At 35.6% G+C, this 19,884-nt stretch overlaps 1 protein-coding gene across 2 annotated transcripts in view; it reads left to right on the forward strand.

Annotated features, from left to right (window-relative positions):
* The window catches only part of XPO4 (exportin 4), a 117,954-nt gene that overhangs the window by 65,417 nt on the left and 32,653 nt on the right, over window positions 1–19,884 (forward strand). For both annotated transcript variants that reach the window (XM_044913582.1, XM_044913583.1), the window contains exons 7-9: window positions 4,925–5,037; window positions 9,625–9,782; window positions 10,036–10,210. In XM_044913582.1, the coding sequence (XP_044769517.1) occupies window positions 4,925–5,037; window positions 9,625–9,782; window positions 10,036–10,210 (446 nt within the window). The remainder of the gene's footprint in view (window positions 1–4,924; window positions 5,038–9,624; window positions 9,783–10,035; window positions 10,211–19,884) is intronic.

Here is a 19,884-nt window from a genome sequence, read left to right on the forward strand (position 1 = left end):
ATTAAAAGACAAAGCTCTGGATGGCTGTTTTCCTGAATTCTTTATTTGGTTACAAATGAATTATTCTGATACAAAATATAAATTACTTGAGTTCAGTATTTATTGTAGATAAATGTTTAAAGCCATAGGCCAAGAAAATTCTTGATTTAAAATCTGATTCAGATTTTGGTAAATGCTAGCTATTTAACTAGTATCAACCTGTTGTGAGTTGTAGGTCTCCTAAAATCTGATAGATGTAAAATAGGTGTATAACTAATAAATGATTAATTAGTAAATCACTTCATTGTTAGACTTCTCTTTCATTGATAATACATTTGGATAAAAAAGATAAAGCAGTATAATGTGTAGATATTATGGCATGTTAATGTAGTAGGTAGTATAAATCAAAACTTTAAATCCTTTTTAAAATGTTGTCTGAAGAATAGAAATGCTAGGGTACCTGGATGGCTCAGTCGGTTAAGCGTCTGACTCTTGGTTTCAGCTCAGGTCATGATCTTGTGGTTGTGGGAGCAAGCCCCGTGTTGGGCTCTGTACTCATCATGGAGTCAGCTTGCCCCTCTCCCTTGCCCTCTGCTCCTCCTCTCTCTCTCTCAAATAAATAAAATCTTTATAAAAAAAAAAAGAATAGAAATACTGGATTTCTGAATTTTAGAGGTAGTCTTTTGTTTTTAAAGTAGTCTACATTATGAATTATCTGGGAAAGAAGTGGTATTTTGGGGTGTCTTATACAAACATACAGAAATAGTCAATTAATTGGCAGTACCAAATCAAAAATTGAATTACCCTGATTTTTTACATTTTGAATGTACACATGTGGTCCAGATCTATATATGACCGTTCTATTCACATTGTGATAGGCTTCTCACTTTTTTTTTTAAATTGAAAAGTAATACTTGTATATTCATAGTAACAATATTTCAGGTAATACAGAAGAACCCTCATAGCCTTTTTTTTTTTTTTTGAAGAGTTTGTTTGTTTATTTACTTGAGAGAGGGAGAGAAAGAACAAGAGCAGAGATAGGGAGAGGCATACTCCCTGCCGAGCAGGAAGCCCAATGTGGGACTCGATCCCAGGACTCTGGAACTATGACCTGAGCCAAAGGCAGACGCTTAACTAACTGAGCCACCCAGGTGCCCCCTCATAGCTTCTTATGAAGGTAACCACATCAGCAGTTTCACAGCACAGTCTGCTAACTAAAACATGTATTTTTTGTCCGAATAGCTTTGTTCTTAAAAATTTGTTCTATTCATTATTACACTGTTCTTTTGTTGCTTTTAATGTTTAAGTTTTTGTTAAAATGCTTTTGGGGTAGTTACATGTTCTTTCAATAGAAATATTATTTGTAATTAAGTTACATGGTTGTATCTTATTGTACCAACGTGAGTATGTGTGCACTTTTACTATGCAAAAATGGTGGTGGTGGTTGTGCTGGGCTGACTTTTTTTTTTTTTTTTTTTGGGCTGACTTAAAAAAAGGGAGTTAAATTTGCAGTTTTTTAAATTAATTATAAAAAAAAACTAAAAAAAAAAAAAAAAGAAGAAGAGGGCAAACAACATGTCAAGATAAAAAGTCCTTTCGAGGTTTGGAGTTGGAAAACAAAAAACTCACATGAACTTTAAAATAATTAGGGGACCGGGGTACCTGGATGGCTTAGTCGGTTAAGCGTCTGCCTTCAGCTCAGGTCATGGTCCTGGGGTCCTGGGATCAAGCCCCGCGTCGGGCTACCTGCTTAGCGAGGAGTCTCCTTCTCCCTCTCCCTCTGCTGCTCCCCCTGCTTGTGTTCTCTTTCTCTCTCTGTCAAATAAATAAATAAATAAATAAATAAGATCTTTAAAAAATAAAATAATTAGGGGGAAAGTATTTTCTGATAGATGTCACATACAGAACTCACAGATCTCCATGTGGTGTTAGCAAAATGTAAGGAATTAACATTTTAAAAATATACTTGTCAGCTTTTAGAAGAAATTTGGCCGTACATACTGGGCACTAGGGAAAGTATGTTTAAAACAGACCAGGATCAGGGAAGCTGAAACCAGGATTTAAAAAAATTAAAGATTTGAGGATTATTTTGAACCTGAAGTTTAAGTGAGCAATTGCAATTCATTCCATTTCATATCTGGAAAAAGCCCTCTCTTAAATGTATGTCTTTCCATTTTCTCTTCATAGAAATCCTTGCTATCCATAAGAATTTATGGAGCATACACTTTTTCTAAATACAAAAAGGGTAGAAAAGAGAATTAAACAAGTATCTTGGTTTAGGTTTTGTTTTCTTTTGTAATACTTACTAATCTTTGAAGTGATCACCTTCCACTCACTGAAGAACACTGGCAACCCCTTGTTGAGTATAACCAGGAGGCTTAGTTAGGATGCAGGACATTCCTCACCTTCCCTTGGAATGAGATTTTCCATATTTCCAAGACATAAATATTACTCACTTTACTTTTGCCAGTATTCTCCCAATATTCTTCCTCTTTGCTTGAATTGTGTGGGGCTCTTGGGGGTTTTAGATTTTGGCTTTCTCTTGCAGGTACCAGCACCTGAAATATTTGTCTTTCTTACTCTGAGAAAGAGCAGCTTGCACTTGCTCGCTGCCTGGGTGGCTGTATTAATAAGAAAATTGACAGATGGTCTGCTTCGAGACAGACCATTTTACTATGGTTATGTGAATCTGTCTCATATCCCACCTAATTTAAAAATAAATTTTTACCTGGGATGCCTGGGTGGCTCAGTCGGTTAGGCATCTGCCTTCAGCTCAGGTCATGATCCCAGGACAGTCCTGCATCGGGCTCCTTGCTCAGCAGGGAGTCTGCTTCTCCCCTCTCCCTCTGCCTGCTGCTCCCCCTGCTTGTGCTCTCTCTCATCAATCAATCAATCATCAATAAATTTATACCTTTTGTAAGCATATGAAGTACTAATAGATTCTGTTATTTTTCTAGATGAAAATATTTAGTAAAATTATACACATACACTTTGTTTGTTAGATCTGGATGTCCAATAAAATAATAGTTTGTTACCATTTTAATATAAGATTGCAAACTCCTAAAAAATTTGAAGGAGATTGTCATGATTTTCTTTATGCAGGTGCTCACCACAGTACTGAGCATAAGTAATAAATATTTTTCATTACTGAACAGTATATATCAAAATCATTGCCTTTTAATTAATAAAATGGGACATTGAAATTTAAGGAAAATAGAGCTGGAAAAAAAATAAGTGGAATATTTTTTATGAAGTACAAAGAATTTATTGCCTTACTCTTGGGTACTTTATTTCATATGCTTAAACCTTTTTTTTATGCCCCAGACTTTTATTGTGGAAAATTTCAAAGATGTGCAAAAAATAAAATACCCAGCTTCATTAGCTCTGAGTTTTTGTTTCAATCTATGCTCTTCCATCCTCAGATAATTGTAAAGCAAATCCTAGACACCCTATGATTTCATCCACAAATACTTGTTTCTCTAAGATAAGCCTTCATTTTAGACAACATGTAAAAATACCTAGTATTCAACCAGTATATTCTGAATGCAGAGCACATTAACAACATAAGATCAAAATGTGTGCCTAGTGAGAAAGTGAAATCATTTAAAAAACTATTAACACACTGAAAATTCTTAGCACTCATGGGCTGATTTTTTTTTTTCTCTTCAAAATCCAGGCTTACTTCGTTTTAACCGTTCCTCTTACAAGTCCTCTTGACTCTTTCCCTGCACCTCCACAAGGGGGCAGATAAAGGAAGAGAAAAGTGAAATTATGTGTCTGACTTGAATTTCACTTTTATTCACCAATCAAATGGAGTTGCAGAACATTTTTGGAGCAATTTTTCCGAAATAAGCAAGCAGACTTCTCTTCTGAAACAACTCGTAGTCCCCTCCTTGCTCTTCAGAGACAAAATATTAGATATTTCAAAAGGGGGTTAAGTAATAATCTTTTAAAAAATGATTTCCAAAGCATTTTCATAGCCTTTAATGTTCTCTGTTAATGATTTGGGCTTTAATGAAAATACAGCATTTGAACTTGTGTCTAATTTTTGCAAGCTATAGTTTTGGATAACTATTTTTGAAATTTCTTATTGAGTGATTAGAATGTTGATGTATTTAGCTGGACATCTGATTAGCAGTGGAAGGGGCATAACTACTGTCTTCATGCGCAGACAGCTTTCCCTTTTCTTAACCTCAGTTTCTACATCAGTGTCCTTGTGTGAATTATATTCGTGGACACTTAAAAGTATATTATGGTTATTTGAAGTATGGCAAAGATAGGATTCCATTTGAAGCATGTTTGATATTGAAACACTTGAACACCATAAAAGTTGATTTTTAGTCTGTGGGATTTTAAATGAGTATCTATAGAGTTGTACATAAACTGATTATTTCTTTGTCTGGAATTGGTATTTGCATAATCTAATGTGTGGGAGTTTCTCTGTTCACTATGATGTATATTTGCTCTTGTTCTTTTTTTGTTACCCAGTGAATATACTTCTTTGGGAAAAATACTATTTTTTCAAGTAGTCTTTTATGAGACTCACATTTTGTATATGTAGTTTTAGCTGTTAATAAGATATTGGGGGAAATGGGATAAATATTCAGAAATTGATTTTTCCTTTTTTGTATATATTTTGGCATCTGTATTATATTCACATTTTTCCTTTTGTTGCTACCATTAAGATCTCTGATTATCAAAGTTTTTATATCCCTGCAGCATGACATGTAATTCTGATGAAACTGTGATCTTATATTCCTGTAGCATTTTTTTTTTTTTAGCACCTAATGCCTTTTATTCCTTAGCTTCATGCATGTAGCATATGTGAAGAGGCTTAAACTGTTTCCATTACATTCTTTCTGGATTGCTCCTGTTATATTTAGGATATACTTATACTTTAGACAAAGTAAGAATGTTATTGTTGTTGACCTTGACACTAGATAACTGGGCAGACATTATATAGCTATGTTTGAATCCTCACAAAATGTGCTGTTAAAGCCAACAGAGTCCTGGCGGGAGACTCTTCTGGATAGCAGAGTTATGGAGCTGTTCTTCACAGTAAGTCTTGCTTTTCATCTCTGGTGGTGAAGGCCAAGGAAGAGTGCCACTGAAAAGAGTACAATGTTTTGTATTTTTCTTAAGTAAAACAGGACAGATTGCTTTCTCCTCTGAAGCCTTCTCTTCTAACAAATACATCTGCTTAAATAGAAATTATCTAGAAATGTTCTTGCTAATTTATAAAAATGTTATGTAAGTATGAAGAGTTGAATGTCCTGGAGCCGAAGTTCTCAAACTTTTTGATCTGAAGACCCCTTTACATTCTTAAAAATTATTGACGACTCTGAAGAGCTTTTGTTTATGGGGTTATAGCTATTGATATTTACCGTATTAAAAATTCAAACTGAAAACTTTAAAAAGTAATTAATTCATTTAAAAATAGCAATACGAGGGGGCACCTGGCTAGCTCGGTTGGTGGAGCATGCAACTCTTGATCTTAGGGTTGTGGGTTCAAGCCGCATGTTGGGTAGAGGGATTACTTGAAAATAAAATCTTTAAAAAAAAAATAGCAACACCAAACCATTGCATATTAACATAAATAACATTTTAGCGAACAAATAGCTATAGGGAAGTTTCCTGAAAAGAGTGGCATTGTTTTATATTTTTGCAGAACTCAAATGTTATGCTTAATAGAAGACGGCCAGATTCTCAGATCTGCTTCTGCATCCAGTTGGTTGTAATATTATTACAGGTCAAGTAACCTTGAGGAGACTCCACTGTATACATGTATGACAGTGAGAATGGAAAGGGCAGATACTGTGTTAGTATTAGTATGAAAATAGTTTTGCCCTTATAGATAACCTGACATGATCTTAGGAATGTCTCAGGATCCCTGGACCACACTTTGAGAACTACTGTAGTAGAGTAGTATACTTTTTTATGTACTAATTTATCAGTCATGGGTTAAGTTAGTGTTATTGAATAGCAATTTATTTCAATTGTAACTTTAAATAGTCCTGTTTATTATTTGCTAAATATCAAGAAGTAAGCAATATGTTCCTATGTTTGCTCATGAGGGTCCCCACTACAATAGTCCAAAGCTGGTGAAAAAAATGTGTGTATGGAGTGGGGAGGGATGCTGATTTGCTGTTAATAGTGCAAGCACACAAGTTAGTTAGATATAATGACTGGGGTAAAAGTCCAAATAAAGACCAATTAAGAAAAAAAGAAAGGAAGCCCTTTTACTTAATCCCAACCATTTTAGTTTCTTAATCTTTTCATTTGTTAGAAAAACATTATTTACTATCCTTACAACTGCCTTCCTTTTCTGATGAAACCATTTAAAATATTGTAGTTTTGTGGTATATATTTTACAATACCTAGAATAAGGTTATTCATCCATGGTTATACATAAAAATGAAATAAAATAGAAATGTTCAGAATAAACATTACCTTACATTTTATTCTTTAAATCAGAGAAATGATGTTAAAAACACTGTCCGTACGAAAGCGATAATTATAAGTAAATTAAGAAATTCTGTTGCCTGCCACATCTGACAGAAATTGTTTTGATGCATATCCAAGTTCACTTCTTTGTGTTATTCATTTGACTGAAAGACGATCCCATTCCAGCAGTTTTTGAAAAGGTGAAAAACTTGCTGGCAGTACTGGAAACAGCTCCCCCAAATCTGAACAGCTGTCTAGACAAACTAGACAGCTGCTCCTGTCAGCTGTGAACCACCCCATGCAAATATCTTCTGAAGTTGAAAGTTAACCCTTTTTACTGTGTTATTTTAACAGTTTTGTGTTTGTGGCCTATTGCTTTCATTAAGGAGTTTTAATTTGTAATTTATTACAAAAATGACAGTGGCTAATTGTTTAATTTCATTCATTTATTTGCAGTTATGTGAATTCATTACCTAATAGAAAGCAGTTTTCTGTTGGATATCCTTATTTCTCTAGATTTGAGTAGGTAGACATAAATATACTATTGCATGAATTTAAGACTTTAAATGTGTTGGTCACATCTGAATTTAGGAATACTCTAGGTTTCATTCTGTCCCTCAGAAGTTTACAGATGTCTCAATTTTTCTTTCTTCCATAAGGTATTAGAAAAACCACTCTCATTAGTTTTTCCTCCTACCTTTTTGATTCTCCTTGACCTCATTTATGGTCTCTTATTTTCTCTGCTTACTGCAAAACTTATTAGTGTTCTCTCTTAGTTCTCAACTTTGCTGACTGAATACACTTTCCTTGGGCTCTCTCTTCCACACGTAGGACTTGAAGCGCCACTTCTGCACTGATGACTCCTAAATCTATATTCAGCACAGGCTGCTCCAGAGTTCCAGAGCCTTATAATCCAAGTGCTTACTCGATGTTTTAATTTGGATGGCCCACAGACATCTCAGATTCAGCATGTTCCAATAGAATTTATCTTACTGACTTGCTTCTCTTTACTCCTTGTCTTGCTTCACCGTTCACCTCCTTGGGTGTTCTGCTAGACTTTGCTTTTCCGTATCCCTCTGCTTTTCCTATTCAGGTGATAAATTCAGTTTTTAATTTGTATAATATAGTTCAGTTGCGGTAGAACTCCTTTGTAATGCTGACATTGGAAGAAGGGCAAGAATCTACTATATTATACAAGAATTAATCATTGGCTTATCATGAGTTTTATATGGTTCATATTTCAGAGAACATAAATTAAGTTTGAACAGTAGTACATGCAGGCTCTGAGGCAGTTTATTTTATTTTATTACATAATCAACATTAGCTATTTCGGTCATCATATATTTTGGGTCCTCTCTTCTCGACCAGGAATGAGCAACCATTTAGCTCTATAGGTAGAAAAGAAAACCTCTATTGTCCGGATTGCATTATATTCATTGGCAGAATGTACCCCTGGATAACATGTTTAAATGTTGATTAGGTAAAAAGGCATGATGAGAGAAATTTAGTTACAGATAAGGAATTTGAGAATGAGTTGTGTTCAGAAGTTCTTGAATTGGACAATGTAGATATATGAATTTGTGTATTATACTTTTAATTTACTATTTAAAACTTAAAATGTAATAGGGTGTATTTTGAGAAACATTTGTGTTATTCTAGACCAGGGATTGGCAGACTTTTTCTGTAAAGGCCAGGTAGTAAATATTTGGCTTTGCAGGTCATATGTTCTCTGAGGCAGCTGTTTAGCTCTGCCATTGTTGGACAGAAGCAGCCATGATGATACCTAAACAAATAAGCGTGGCAGTGTTCCTGTAGAATTTTATTCACAGTTATTAAAATGTGAATTTTGTATAATTGTCTTATGTTTGAAATTAACATTTTTCTTTGATTTTGTTTTCCTCAACCCTGTAAAAATGTAAAAACCATCTGATAGGCCATACAAAATAAGCAGGAGGCCAGATTTGGCCATAGGCTATGATTTGCCAACCCCCGTTCTAGACCAAAGAGGGTGGAATATTTTAAACATGTCAGTAGATCAGTTAACTTTGTGACTCTTTAGTATTTTAAATTTCTTACAGCCTTAAGAAGTTCAAGGTTTAAAGATTAATGAAATCAATCTGTGAATAAAGATTTGAGTGTCTGTTCACTGTGTCCCAAAAATGTACCTGTGAATACTTAAGAGAAATATGGTAACTTCAAGTAATTTATAAATGATTTGCAGAGTCAAAGTGAATGTAACTTGAAACAAATAGAGAACTAATGTTTAAAATTCTGTGACATTCAGAAAGCAAAGAGACTTGTGTAAGAAAAGGGCTGGAGAAGTCAAATGCTTGTGGAAAGTAGAAAATGGTTGCTGTTAAATGTGGTTGGTGGATTAGGATAAAAAATCACCTGTAATTTCTTTCCTGAGTGTATTTTCCTGTTTAATTATGTCAGATCACAGAAATGAAACATCTTTTAAAATCTGAGAATATTAATAACACACTAAAACTAGGGAGCAGTATTTCAGGAGCATTTCCTTCATACAGCATACTGTGCACCAGATGTTTCACATCAGTATTGCATCATTGAAATAAGATCTAGATGAGGTTTAAAGTGGACTTAAATATAATTTAAATAAAATTTTAAAAATTTAGCCATCATTAATAGCAATGGTATAGGATAAAATGAAATTCAAACAAATTGTGGGCAATCTCAGAGTAATGAAAGAGTGTGCTTATATACTGGGTGAATGTGTAGGGATTGAAAGGTATATTGGTTTTCTAAGTGTGCAACTGTTTACTTCTGCTAAAGCAGCATCTATATACTCTTGATTGAACTTGTCTGCTAACTTTAGCAAGAAGCTGTAGCTAGGCATAGTTAGCATAATACAGATGACTGTCGTTGTTGCTGTTTTTAGAAGAAGCAGTATGTCTGACTGGCTGGCATCTGTTTCTCTCTTTGTCATAACATGCTGGAGACAGTTCAATTTTCAAAATGTAGGTAGCCCTCAGTTAAAAATTACTTGATAAGTTTAAAATCATGGCTTATAATGTAAAGTGGACTGAGGGACAGTTTTCAATTTTAGTTAAGTTCAAGAATTAATTTTCTAGAAATAACCAGCTACAGTGAATTTTTTCTCTTACCTCATTCGGCATGATAGACACGTGACCCTTACAAAAGAAGAATTTATTTTTATGGATTAGTAATTCTTTCTAACAGGTACATCGAAAAATCAGAGAAGATTCAGATATGGCACAAGATTCTCTTCAGTGCCTTGCCCAGTTAGCTTCTCTTCATGGACCTATCTTCCCCGATGAAGGATCACAAGTTGATTATCTAGCACACTTCATTGAGGGATTACTGAATACTATCAATGGGTAGGTATACTTACCTTCATAACTGAAAAAGGAACTTTCAGTTTTTTCTTTGTGTTTAACATTAGAAGAGAAAAACCAGTGATTTTTTTTTCCCTGTTTATATTCTGAAGTATAGTTATATGGGTAATTTGAAATTAATACACAGAGACATGCCTTTAAAAATGAATGGGTGATAATATTTGCATGTTTGGAAATGAGTTCTTGGGACTTTTCTTCTACTACCACTTAATAATACTCATTACTTGATTTGTAGAATTGAAATAGAAGATTCAGAAGCTGTGGGAATCTCCAGCATTATCAGCAACCTGATAACTGTGTTCCCTCGAAATGTTTTAACTGCCATTCCAAATGAACTTTTCTCATCCTTTGTTAACTGCCTCACACACCTCACTTGTTCTTTTGGGCGAAGTGCTGCATTGGAAGAAGTGGTGAGTGCCTATTCTAAAATAAATTGTGTCCGTTCCGTTTTTTACAAGGCAATTTGCTGTGCCTCTGCAGCATTTCTCATGACAAGTAATTAAGCAAGTGCTAGCTATTGTTAAAATTGCATTTTTGTTTATATGTGCAAATTATTTGTAATCTGTGTTTAGAAACATTACTTTTAAAGTCTTGTGGATTAAAATCACTTTAATAGATTAAATTTATTGGTGTCAAGATTTTAATTTTGAGATAATTGAGTGTCTGTAGGAAATGGAATGAAGTGTCTATATTAAGAATTATGTTGCAAGCCCATTTTAACAATGAAAATTTTAAGTTTAAAAATTGCTAATATGGTAATTTTATATTTTTTGAGGATTAAAAAATTTGGACTTAACCTGGAAATTATATGAACATAATTTGGTTCAAATGTAATCATGCTGGTTTTGATTAGGCTGTATTCTTTAATTTTTTTGATGCTGTGGTTTAATAGTATATCTTGGTAGAATTTAATTTTCTTTAAATCAAGATCAACTAAAGATGTTTTTTGGTACAAGTTGTCGATTGTATATTTTCCAAATATAAAATTTAATTTAGGAAACTAAAACTCCTTGACAACACAGCTGTGTTTATAACAGTTACTGTGAATAACTACATTAATCATGGGAAATAATTGATTTTTTCCTCTCTAGTGGTTCTTAAATTGTTGAAACTAATTTTTCTTTTTATGAATCAAAATGTGGGTTTTTTCCAAAGATCGTAAGTAAAAAGAATATTTGTAGATATGTTTGAATTTTATGTTAAATCCTAACTGAGTTGTTTTGTTGGGGGTCTGGCAACATCTGTGTGAGTTTTCGTATCCCTTTAGGGGTGTTCAGAAGATAGAGGACTCGAGAATGATTTACGTAGTTGTACACTTTAGTGGTTTGATGAGTAAAGGAACCAGGTCAGGCAGATATTTGTGTGTTGGAAAAAAATGTAGGTAGTAGAGGAATAGAAGCTTAAAGGCATCATATGTGAGATTTGAATTTCTCGGGGAAAAATTATGTTCTGAGCATGGAAACATGGGGAAATTCTAAGTATTTAAACTTGATTCAAACCCCTTTCAAATTATCACAAATTCTGAATCAAATCAGGTTTCATTTTACATGGTTTTGTTTGTACTCTGTTCTAAACCAGGTGGATTAAACAGTATGTTGATCACGTATTTAGAAACACAGCTATTTTTTTAGTTTCTGTTTGTGGGTTAAGGAAGTTCCTAAGCGGGGTGCCTGGGTGGCTCAGTCGTTGAGCATCTGCCTTCGGCTCAGGTCATGATCCCAAGGTCCTGGGATCGAGCCCTGCATCGGGCTCTCTGCTGAGTGGAGAGCCTGCTTCTCCCTCTACCTCTGCCTGCCACTACCCCTGCTTGTACTCTCTCTCTCCTGTCAAATAAATAAAAAAAAATCTTAAAAAAAAAAGAAGTTCCTAAGCACTTTATAGAAGAATTGCTGGAAGATATATAACATTTTGGTTTGCAGATTTTAAGTTTAGAATTCATTTATTTTGACCAGGAGACTGACAACTTGGAAAACAATTTTTCTGTCAAGATTGATAGAGAAATTTTAGAATACAGAAAGCCTAGATACACTTTCAGAGTTGATGTATATTGTGCTTGTTTCACAAGAAGGTATGGTGTAGATATGATATACCTAATAGATTTCATTTAAGAAAAGTGTTATTTCTTTTCATTTGTTTTAATTAATTTAATTGATCTGTTTATGATGTTTAAAAATGGTTTTAAAAATAATTGGTTACCGGGGCACCTGGGTGGCTCAGTCGGTTAAGTGTCTGCCTTTGGCTCAGGTCATGATCCCTGGGTCCTGGGATTGAGCCCGACATCAGATTCCCTGCTCAGTGGGGACCCTGCTTCTCCTTCTCCCTCTGCTGCTCCCCCTGCTTGTGCTCTCTCTCACTCTGTCTCCTGCTCTCTGTCAAATAAATAAATACAATACTAAAAAAAAAAAAATTGGTTACCTACCTCTGAAACTAATATACTGTATGTTAATTAATTGAATTTAAATTGAAAAAAATAATTGGTTACCTATTAAAAAAGGCAAAGGGGAAAGATTTATCTAAAGCTTTGTATTACTCAGAGTATCCAGATAGGCGAGGTTTGGTGAAGTTGAGGGCTAAGAGGGAGGCCCCCTCAGGATGAGTTGCTAGAAGACTAAACAAATCCTCCTAAGTGTCATCTCAACCTCATGTGGTTTTCATTATATCTTGTGTGTGCTGGGGGAGGGGAGCCTGGGGAATGTGCAAATAATACCAAAGTACATGAACAAATCTAGCCAAACCAAGGTGGAAGTTCTAGGACACAGGTCACATCATCTTTTGTTTCCTTGGGCACCCAGTGATTGTAGTACTAGTACATAATACATAGTTGTCGACCTCAGATGGAAAAATATATTTAAAAAATCATTTTTTAAGTAAAAATAGAAAAATTGAGACATTAAAAAAAACTGCTTTGAGAGTCAGCATGATACAGAAAGATCATGAACATTGGAAGGAGACAGTACTGTCGTGAGCCAAGTAATTATAAACTACAGAACCTTGGACAAATTGCTTAACCTTTTTTGAGCACGTTGATATAGGTAGGATAATAATTCCTTCTAGTGTTCCATGGGGTGGATTAACTATATGGAAGTGCCTGTACAGTGCGCACAATAAAATGTGAATAGTAATGGTAAAAATGAACCTTTAAATAATAGCACTTATTGAGAGCCTTGAATGTGTAAACTGTTTTACCAAGGTAAGACAAGTTCTTGAATTTTGTGCAAACCAATAGTTTTAATATTACTTTTCTTCACAATTTTAATTTTGTGAAATGTTTTGTTTTTCTCTAATAGCGAAGGAGGTTTTTTTGCCCCCAATAGGAAAATAGATGCAGCATATACACTTCTGTGTTATTGTGAGAATATTTCTTCAAAACTCTATTTATTTAGGAATACACACAGATTGTCTCCTTTTTTAGAAGTTTATGTCTCCAATGGTAATTATGTGGCTGTAGCAAGAAAAAAAATCTCCATAGGAAGAGAAGTTTGTGATACTAATGTGCATTTCATGAAACGTGTCTTTGCTTGGTGGCTTTAGCCTGTGTGTGAAGATAGTTATTTATGACTGCTCTTCAACTTGCAGTGAACTGAAAGTGCTCAAAAAGAGTAATTCCAATCTTCAGCCAAGTTGTTCTGTTGGCTGTTAAAATTTCCTGGTATTACTTGAGGCTTCCTGAAGCCAAGAATTTTTTCATTGCACCCCAGAAATCAGATACTGTCTATTCCTGGACTGAAGAGGTGAGAAAACTGTAGAGATGGAATCATTGCCTTAAAAATTAAAATTCTAACAAAATAATTGTTCACATTATATCAATTGTTTTATAAAATGTTTATAATATTAGTACATCCATTTGAATCGATTCAGTGAAATTTGAAGAGACTATGACTCAAACTCTATACTCTAGTTTGTTTCTTGGTTTCTTTTGTCAATAGAAAATTTTAAGTTCAGCCCCCAGTAGGTTCCTCAGACAGGAGCCACATAACTTGTTCAGTTAATTGAGCAGAGCAGCCAAGCACGATGCTTAAACCTTGAAGTGTATGTGTGTTTGGGTGTGCATGTATGTTTCGGGGTGGATATGTAAAGGAGGTGGTAGTAGGTGAACTTTGTAAAGAAGAAACTTTAATTGTAGCCTAAGCTCAAGACCAGCAGGACAAGGTAGTAAAGAGAAAGATACTTGATAAAGTTGTTAGGAAGTTCATTATAGAGTGTAACGTGGTAAAGTAACTTTGCATTTTGTTGGATGAGTGAGTACATGTGAAGTTCAGCATTCTTCATTCAGAATCTATTTTCTCTGGCTCAGTGGATAATTACTTCGTGGGGAGGAAACGTAGTGAAAAGAAAGCATCGAAGCCAAATTATAAATTGAAATTGAGAAGTGGGAAGCATAATTTGGGACATTTCAGTGATAAGAGGGAAAGCTATTAACTCACTTTCTGGCATGGTGATGTCCGTACAATATATACGTATAGTTGGCTTTGCCCCTTAACTCACAAGAAGATGGGACTGTTTGAGAAGCCATGGTAACCTCCCCACCCCGTGGTTCTGATGGCCAGGAAAGAATAAATTGGTGATATAGTAGAGAGCAAGACAGCTGTCCAGCCCCATTATGTGCATTCATTTCATCTGCTTGAAAGAGTTTTTTTTTTTAAAAAGATAGATGAGGTGCATGAGTATTTCTTAAACCTTGCACGTTTAAAGTATACTTTTTAATATTAACAGCTTTACCTCCATTAGGGTATTTGTTAGAAAATTGGCTATTATTGTACCTTAAATAAAGATTCTTTTTTTTTTTTTAAAGATTTTATTTATTTATTTGACAGAGAGAGACACAGCAAGAGAGGGAACACAAGCAGGGGGAGTGGGAGAGGGAAAAGCAGCCTTCCTGCGGAGCAGGGAGCCCGGTGCTGGGCTCGATCCCAGGACTCTGGGATCGCGACCTGAGCTGAAGGCAGACGCTTAACGACTGAGCCACCCAGGCGCCCCCCTTAAATAAAGATTCTTATTAAAGAAGTCTTTAAAAAATAATTACACAGTTTCGGGGCACCTGGGTGGCTCAGTCGTTAAGCATCTGCCTTCAGCTCACTCAGGTCATGATCCCGGGGTCCTGGGATCAAGCCCTGCGTTGGGCTCCCTGCTCTGCAGGAAGCCTGCTTCTCCCTCTCCCACTCCCCCTGCTTGTGTTCCCTCTCTCGCTGTGTCTCTCTCTGTCAAATAAATAAAATCTTTAAAACTAATAATAATTTCACTGCTTCATTTAATCCTGATTGGATCATAATTTTACCAATGCAGTGTTTTCCTGACTGTATATGAGTCACCTCCGGTTTTCTCAATTTGCTGTGCTAATCCTAGCACAGAACCAGTGTTCGTGTTTTACAGAATTCTTGCACTTGAGGTGGAGTATAGTTGGTTGAGAATAAAGCTTACCTATTGTCATAACTGTTGTTCCATGTAGTATCCTTTGTATTGTTTAAAACAGTGTTATTAGCATTAGAAGCCTAACCAGATCTAATATGCCAGGGGTTCAAAAATGAACACTAGAGTGAGATAGAAAAAAGGGATTGCCCTTCTACCCCTTGTAAGCCAGGCAAGTCCCTGAGATGTCGGCCCATGAGGATTATTGCTGGATTAATTCAATTCCATAAATATTTATTGACACCTACCATGTACCAGGCAGGGTGCTTGATGTATATACATTACTTAGCATTAAGAATTTGAAAATTCAGGTGCATTTCCAAAAGGAAGAAAATATATTAAGGAATTTGTAATGTTTAAAAACTCTGAAAATTGCAGCTCAGACTCTTGGTGTTTTTATGGGGGCAGATTCCCCCCCCCCGCCCCCCCAGTGATCTATCTATAGGGTTCTTCTAACAGCTGCAAAACTTGTCCACTAAATCAATTTCTCTTGGGGTCTTTTAGAAGCCAGGAATACTGTCAGCTGCATAGGTATGCTGAAGTTAAATTAATTCTGTGCCTTTAGGGCTGGCTAAAAGAAAAAAAAAATAAGAGAATGAATTAATCCCTTTTGCATTTAGCATTCAAAGCCTTCTAAATTTTTTTTTTTAATTTTTTTTTTTTTTTAAGATTTTATTTATTTGCGAGAGAGAGAATGAGAGACAGAGAGCATGAGAGGGAGGAGGGTCAGAGGGAGAAGCAGACTCCCTGCTGAGCAGGGAGCCCGATGTGGGACTCGATCCGGGGACTCCAGGATCATGACCTGAGCCGAAGGCAGTCGCTTAACCAACTGAGCCACCCAGGCACCCTTTTTTTTTTTTTTTTTTAAAGATTTTATTTATTTATTTGAGAGAGAGAGAATGAGAGAGAGCAAGCACATGAGAGGGGGGAGGGTCAGAGGGAGAAGCAGACTCCCTGCCGAGCAGGGAGCCCGATGTGGGACTCGATCCAGGGACTCCAGGATCATGACCTGAGCCAAAGGCAGTCGCCCAACCAACTGAGCCACCCAGGCGCCCAGCCTTCTAAATTTTTAAGTAGAGTTCATGAAGTTTTATTTGTGACATTTCTGTGATTTTATCTATATTGCCTTATTTGCCTTAAATAATGCTACACCAGGAAAAGAATCTAAATTCTTCCAACCAGTGAATAACAGCATAAACTAATAAGAGTTCTTTGAGTCTTTAATCTTTCGTATGTCCTTTCTTATTAATGTTTTACACTGTGCACTGCATATATTATTTGAACTGTCAGTGGACTTGGGGGTTGTGCCAATGCCTATAAATTTTAAACTTACTGTGAAATATTTCATTCATATAAAGTAAAAAATTTCATATATATATAAAAGTTATAAAAAATAAGAAAATGAACAATTGTATACCAAATTCCAGATTAAGAAATAGTATATCGATAGAACCTTTTTTAACCCTTACATTTAACTGGAGTTTTCTCCCCCCTTCTTTTATTGCAGGCATGTTTTGGTCTCATTAGTTATTTCTGCCAAATGATTTTTTCATCATGTTTGCAAGGGAACACTGCGAGTGGTCAGTGTTCTTGGCACTTCTTCCCCATCCTCTACAATCTCTGATTGTTTAATTTGTTTTCACTCCCAAGTCCTTGTAAAGACTAATACAGTAGCAGCAGCCTCAGGCCAGAGATATGGAACGCAGAGTTAAACCAGGTTAAGGAACTTCTTAAAGATTATTCCTTAGAAATAAAACTTTCTGTGTAAGAATGAATTATCCATCTTCCTGCATTTTTTTATGCCTGAATCATATGCTTTTTTTTACTAACTCATGTAATTTATGTTTACATATGAAGAAAATACTGATGATCGAAGAATGAGCCTTTCAATTTCATGGACAATATTTGGAGTTCTCATGTTGGTTATTTGCTGTTCGTAGAAAAAAGATCTATTGTAGTGGGATGGATCATACTAAATATCTGATAGTAAGCATAGTCCTGTTATAGTTAGGAGTAGATTTGGAATTGTTTACGGCATAACAATCAAATTTAGAACGACTCTAGCATGAGATGTATTTTCAATGCAAGAGTTATCTTTTGAACTTTTACAATATTTCATATTAGGGTCACACACACACATACTTTATTATTTAGAACAATTTTAGATTCATAGCAAAATTGAATGAAAAATCAGAGTTCCCATATCCCATCCTTCCCCCCTGCCCCTACAAATGCAAACAGCCTCCCCTACTATCAACATCCCTCCACCAGTGTGGTAAACTATTTGTTACAGTTGATGAACCAGGACTGACACATCCTTATGCCACAAAGTCCATAGTTTACATTAGAATTCACGCTTGGTGTTACGTGTTCTGTGGATTTTAACGAATGTGCAATGATATGTATTCACCATCACAGTATCATAACAGGATAGTTTTGGGGCCTTAAAAATCTTTTGTGCTCCGCCTCCTTCCCCTACCCCCGGCAACCACTGATCTTTTTACTATCTCCATAGTTTGGGGGGTTTTTTAAAAGATTTTAATTATTTATTTGACAGACACAGAGAGAGAGCACAAGCAGGGGGAGCGGCAGGCAGAGGGAGAGGGAGAAGCAGGCTTCCCTCTGAGCAGGGAGCCCTATGCAAGGCTTGATCCCAGGACCCTGGGATCATGACCTGAGCCAAGGCAGCCATTTAACTGACTGAGCCACCCAGGCGCCCCTACTATCTCCATAGTTTTTGCCTTTTCCAGAATGTCATATGTTGGAATCAAATAATGTTAGATTTTAATTTCTGAAATTGAATTCAGTGTCAAAGGGGGGGAGCAGATTCACACATACATATTATTTTAGAAAGCTTCCTTTGGCAACATCTTCATAAATAAAATTAACGCCTTTTTTTTTTTATATTCACCTAGACATAAAAACAGATATTTTTCTATGGTTGAAGGGCTCCAGATTCACTCCTTTATACACTTCTAAGTTAATTATGAGCGTTGAAATGTAAGTGCTGTTATCATAGTTTGATTACCTTTTCCACCCTCCATTCCCAAATGGAGTAAAGTGGGGTCAAGTAGTCTTATAAGCTCTAAGCCCCTCTCCAAAGCCTTTCTGGCAGCAGGCCTGACAATACTTAGGGCATGAGCACATAGTGTCTAGCTTGGACTCCTTCGTCATCTCTGTGCACGTGCTCTGGCTTGGCTGCTGGGTGTTGGCCAGTGTGGCCATGGAGCAGGGCCAAAGTATTGTGAAAAAGCACTTGGTTAGGTTTCAGTTCTCCGTGATTAGACTGAAAGATTTAGTTGCCAATTGTCATCAACCAAATTTCTCACACTTTGCCTGATGAGTTACTTGTATTGGTATTCAGGAGGAACCAGAAGGCTCTTTAGAAGTTTTTAGTTCTTATTTTAAGTCACCATCTAATGAATAGGGGCTCTTAGAGTCTGTGATTTTCTGCTTTGTCTAATATCAGGGCTTTATAGGAGGGATTATTGCTCTTTCAATAATAAAGCTTATAAGGCTTTTACATTTTATTTGTACTTTATATGAATAATTAAATTATTATAACATTCATTATATATGTACTAAAGAACAACAAAGATAGTTTTAAGAAAATGTCCTGCTTCTTCCTTTTGAGATACCAGAGGTCAGAGGATGCTATTCCATAAGTTCCTCTTAAGATATGTTACCAGTCTGTTTATTTTGGCAAGATAAACTGTTAAGACTTAACAAATGATGTCTGCAAAACACGTGCTTCGTTAAGTATATAAACAGGCCACAGATGTTTCTTTGGGAAGAAACTATTTTACTCATCTCTGTATCCCAGTGCTTCGCTCTTAGCATTCAATATATCTTTGTTGAAGGAATAAAACCACCCTTTTTTCCTACTGCATGGCCATTTTAGCACTCTGTTTGTTCATTTTATAGATCTTTTCTTTGGTCCTCAAAACCACCGTAGATGATTTTATTTATTATGTCATATTTGATACAGACAAAAAAATAAAATATGTTGTTCTAAAACATAATCAGATCACCATGAGTGAACCCATGACCCAACCCAAGAACATCATCAGTACTGCAGTCGATGATTCCAGTGTACTCATCCCCATCCCATGACCCCAGCTTCTCCCCCTTCCACCTTTGCAAGAGAAGTAACCACTGTTGTGAATGTTGTCATTCTCTTGCTTTAGAAATTTTGATCATTTCTGTGTATAAGATACATCATTGTGTGAATGTCATACCACAATTTTCCTCCATTCTGCTGTAAATGAACTTCTGAGGTTCCTTTTTTGCCATTACAAACAGCATTACAGTAAACATTCTTCTGTGTGTTTCCTAGCATACATTCATGAGAGCTTTTATAAGGTCTAAACCTAGAAATGGAATTTTTAGATGTTAAGATATGTAAATGTTCAGTTTTACAAGATAGTTTCAAGTTGTTTGCTGAACTGATGGAACCAGTTACATGTTCAGCAGTGATGTGTGTGAGTTTTCATTGATTCATGCCTTCACCATCACAGTTTAGTTTAGCCAAACTTGTAAGTATACAATACGGTCTTATATAATTAAGGTGCTAGTAATGTTGAGCGTTTTTTCATATATATGTGATTCCCGTGGTTATTCCTTTGAATAGCCCATTTGTCCATTTCCCTATCCTTTTTCATACTGCTTTGTAGAAATT

This window comes from Neomonachus schauinslandi, chromosome 3 (assembly GCF_002201575.2).
Source record: "Neomonachus schauinslandi chromosome 3, ASM220157v2, whole genome shotgun sequence".
Classification (NCBI taxonomy): domain Eukaryota; kingdom Metazoa; phylum Chordata; class Mammalia; order Carnivora; family Phocidae; genus Neomonachus; species Neomonachus schauinslandi.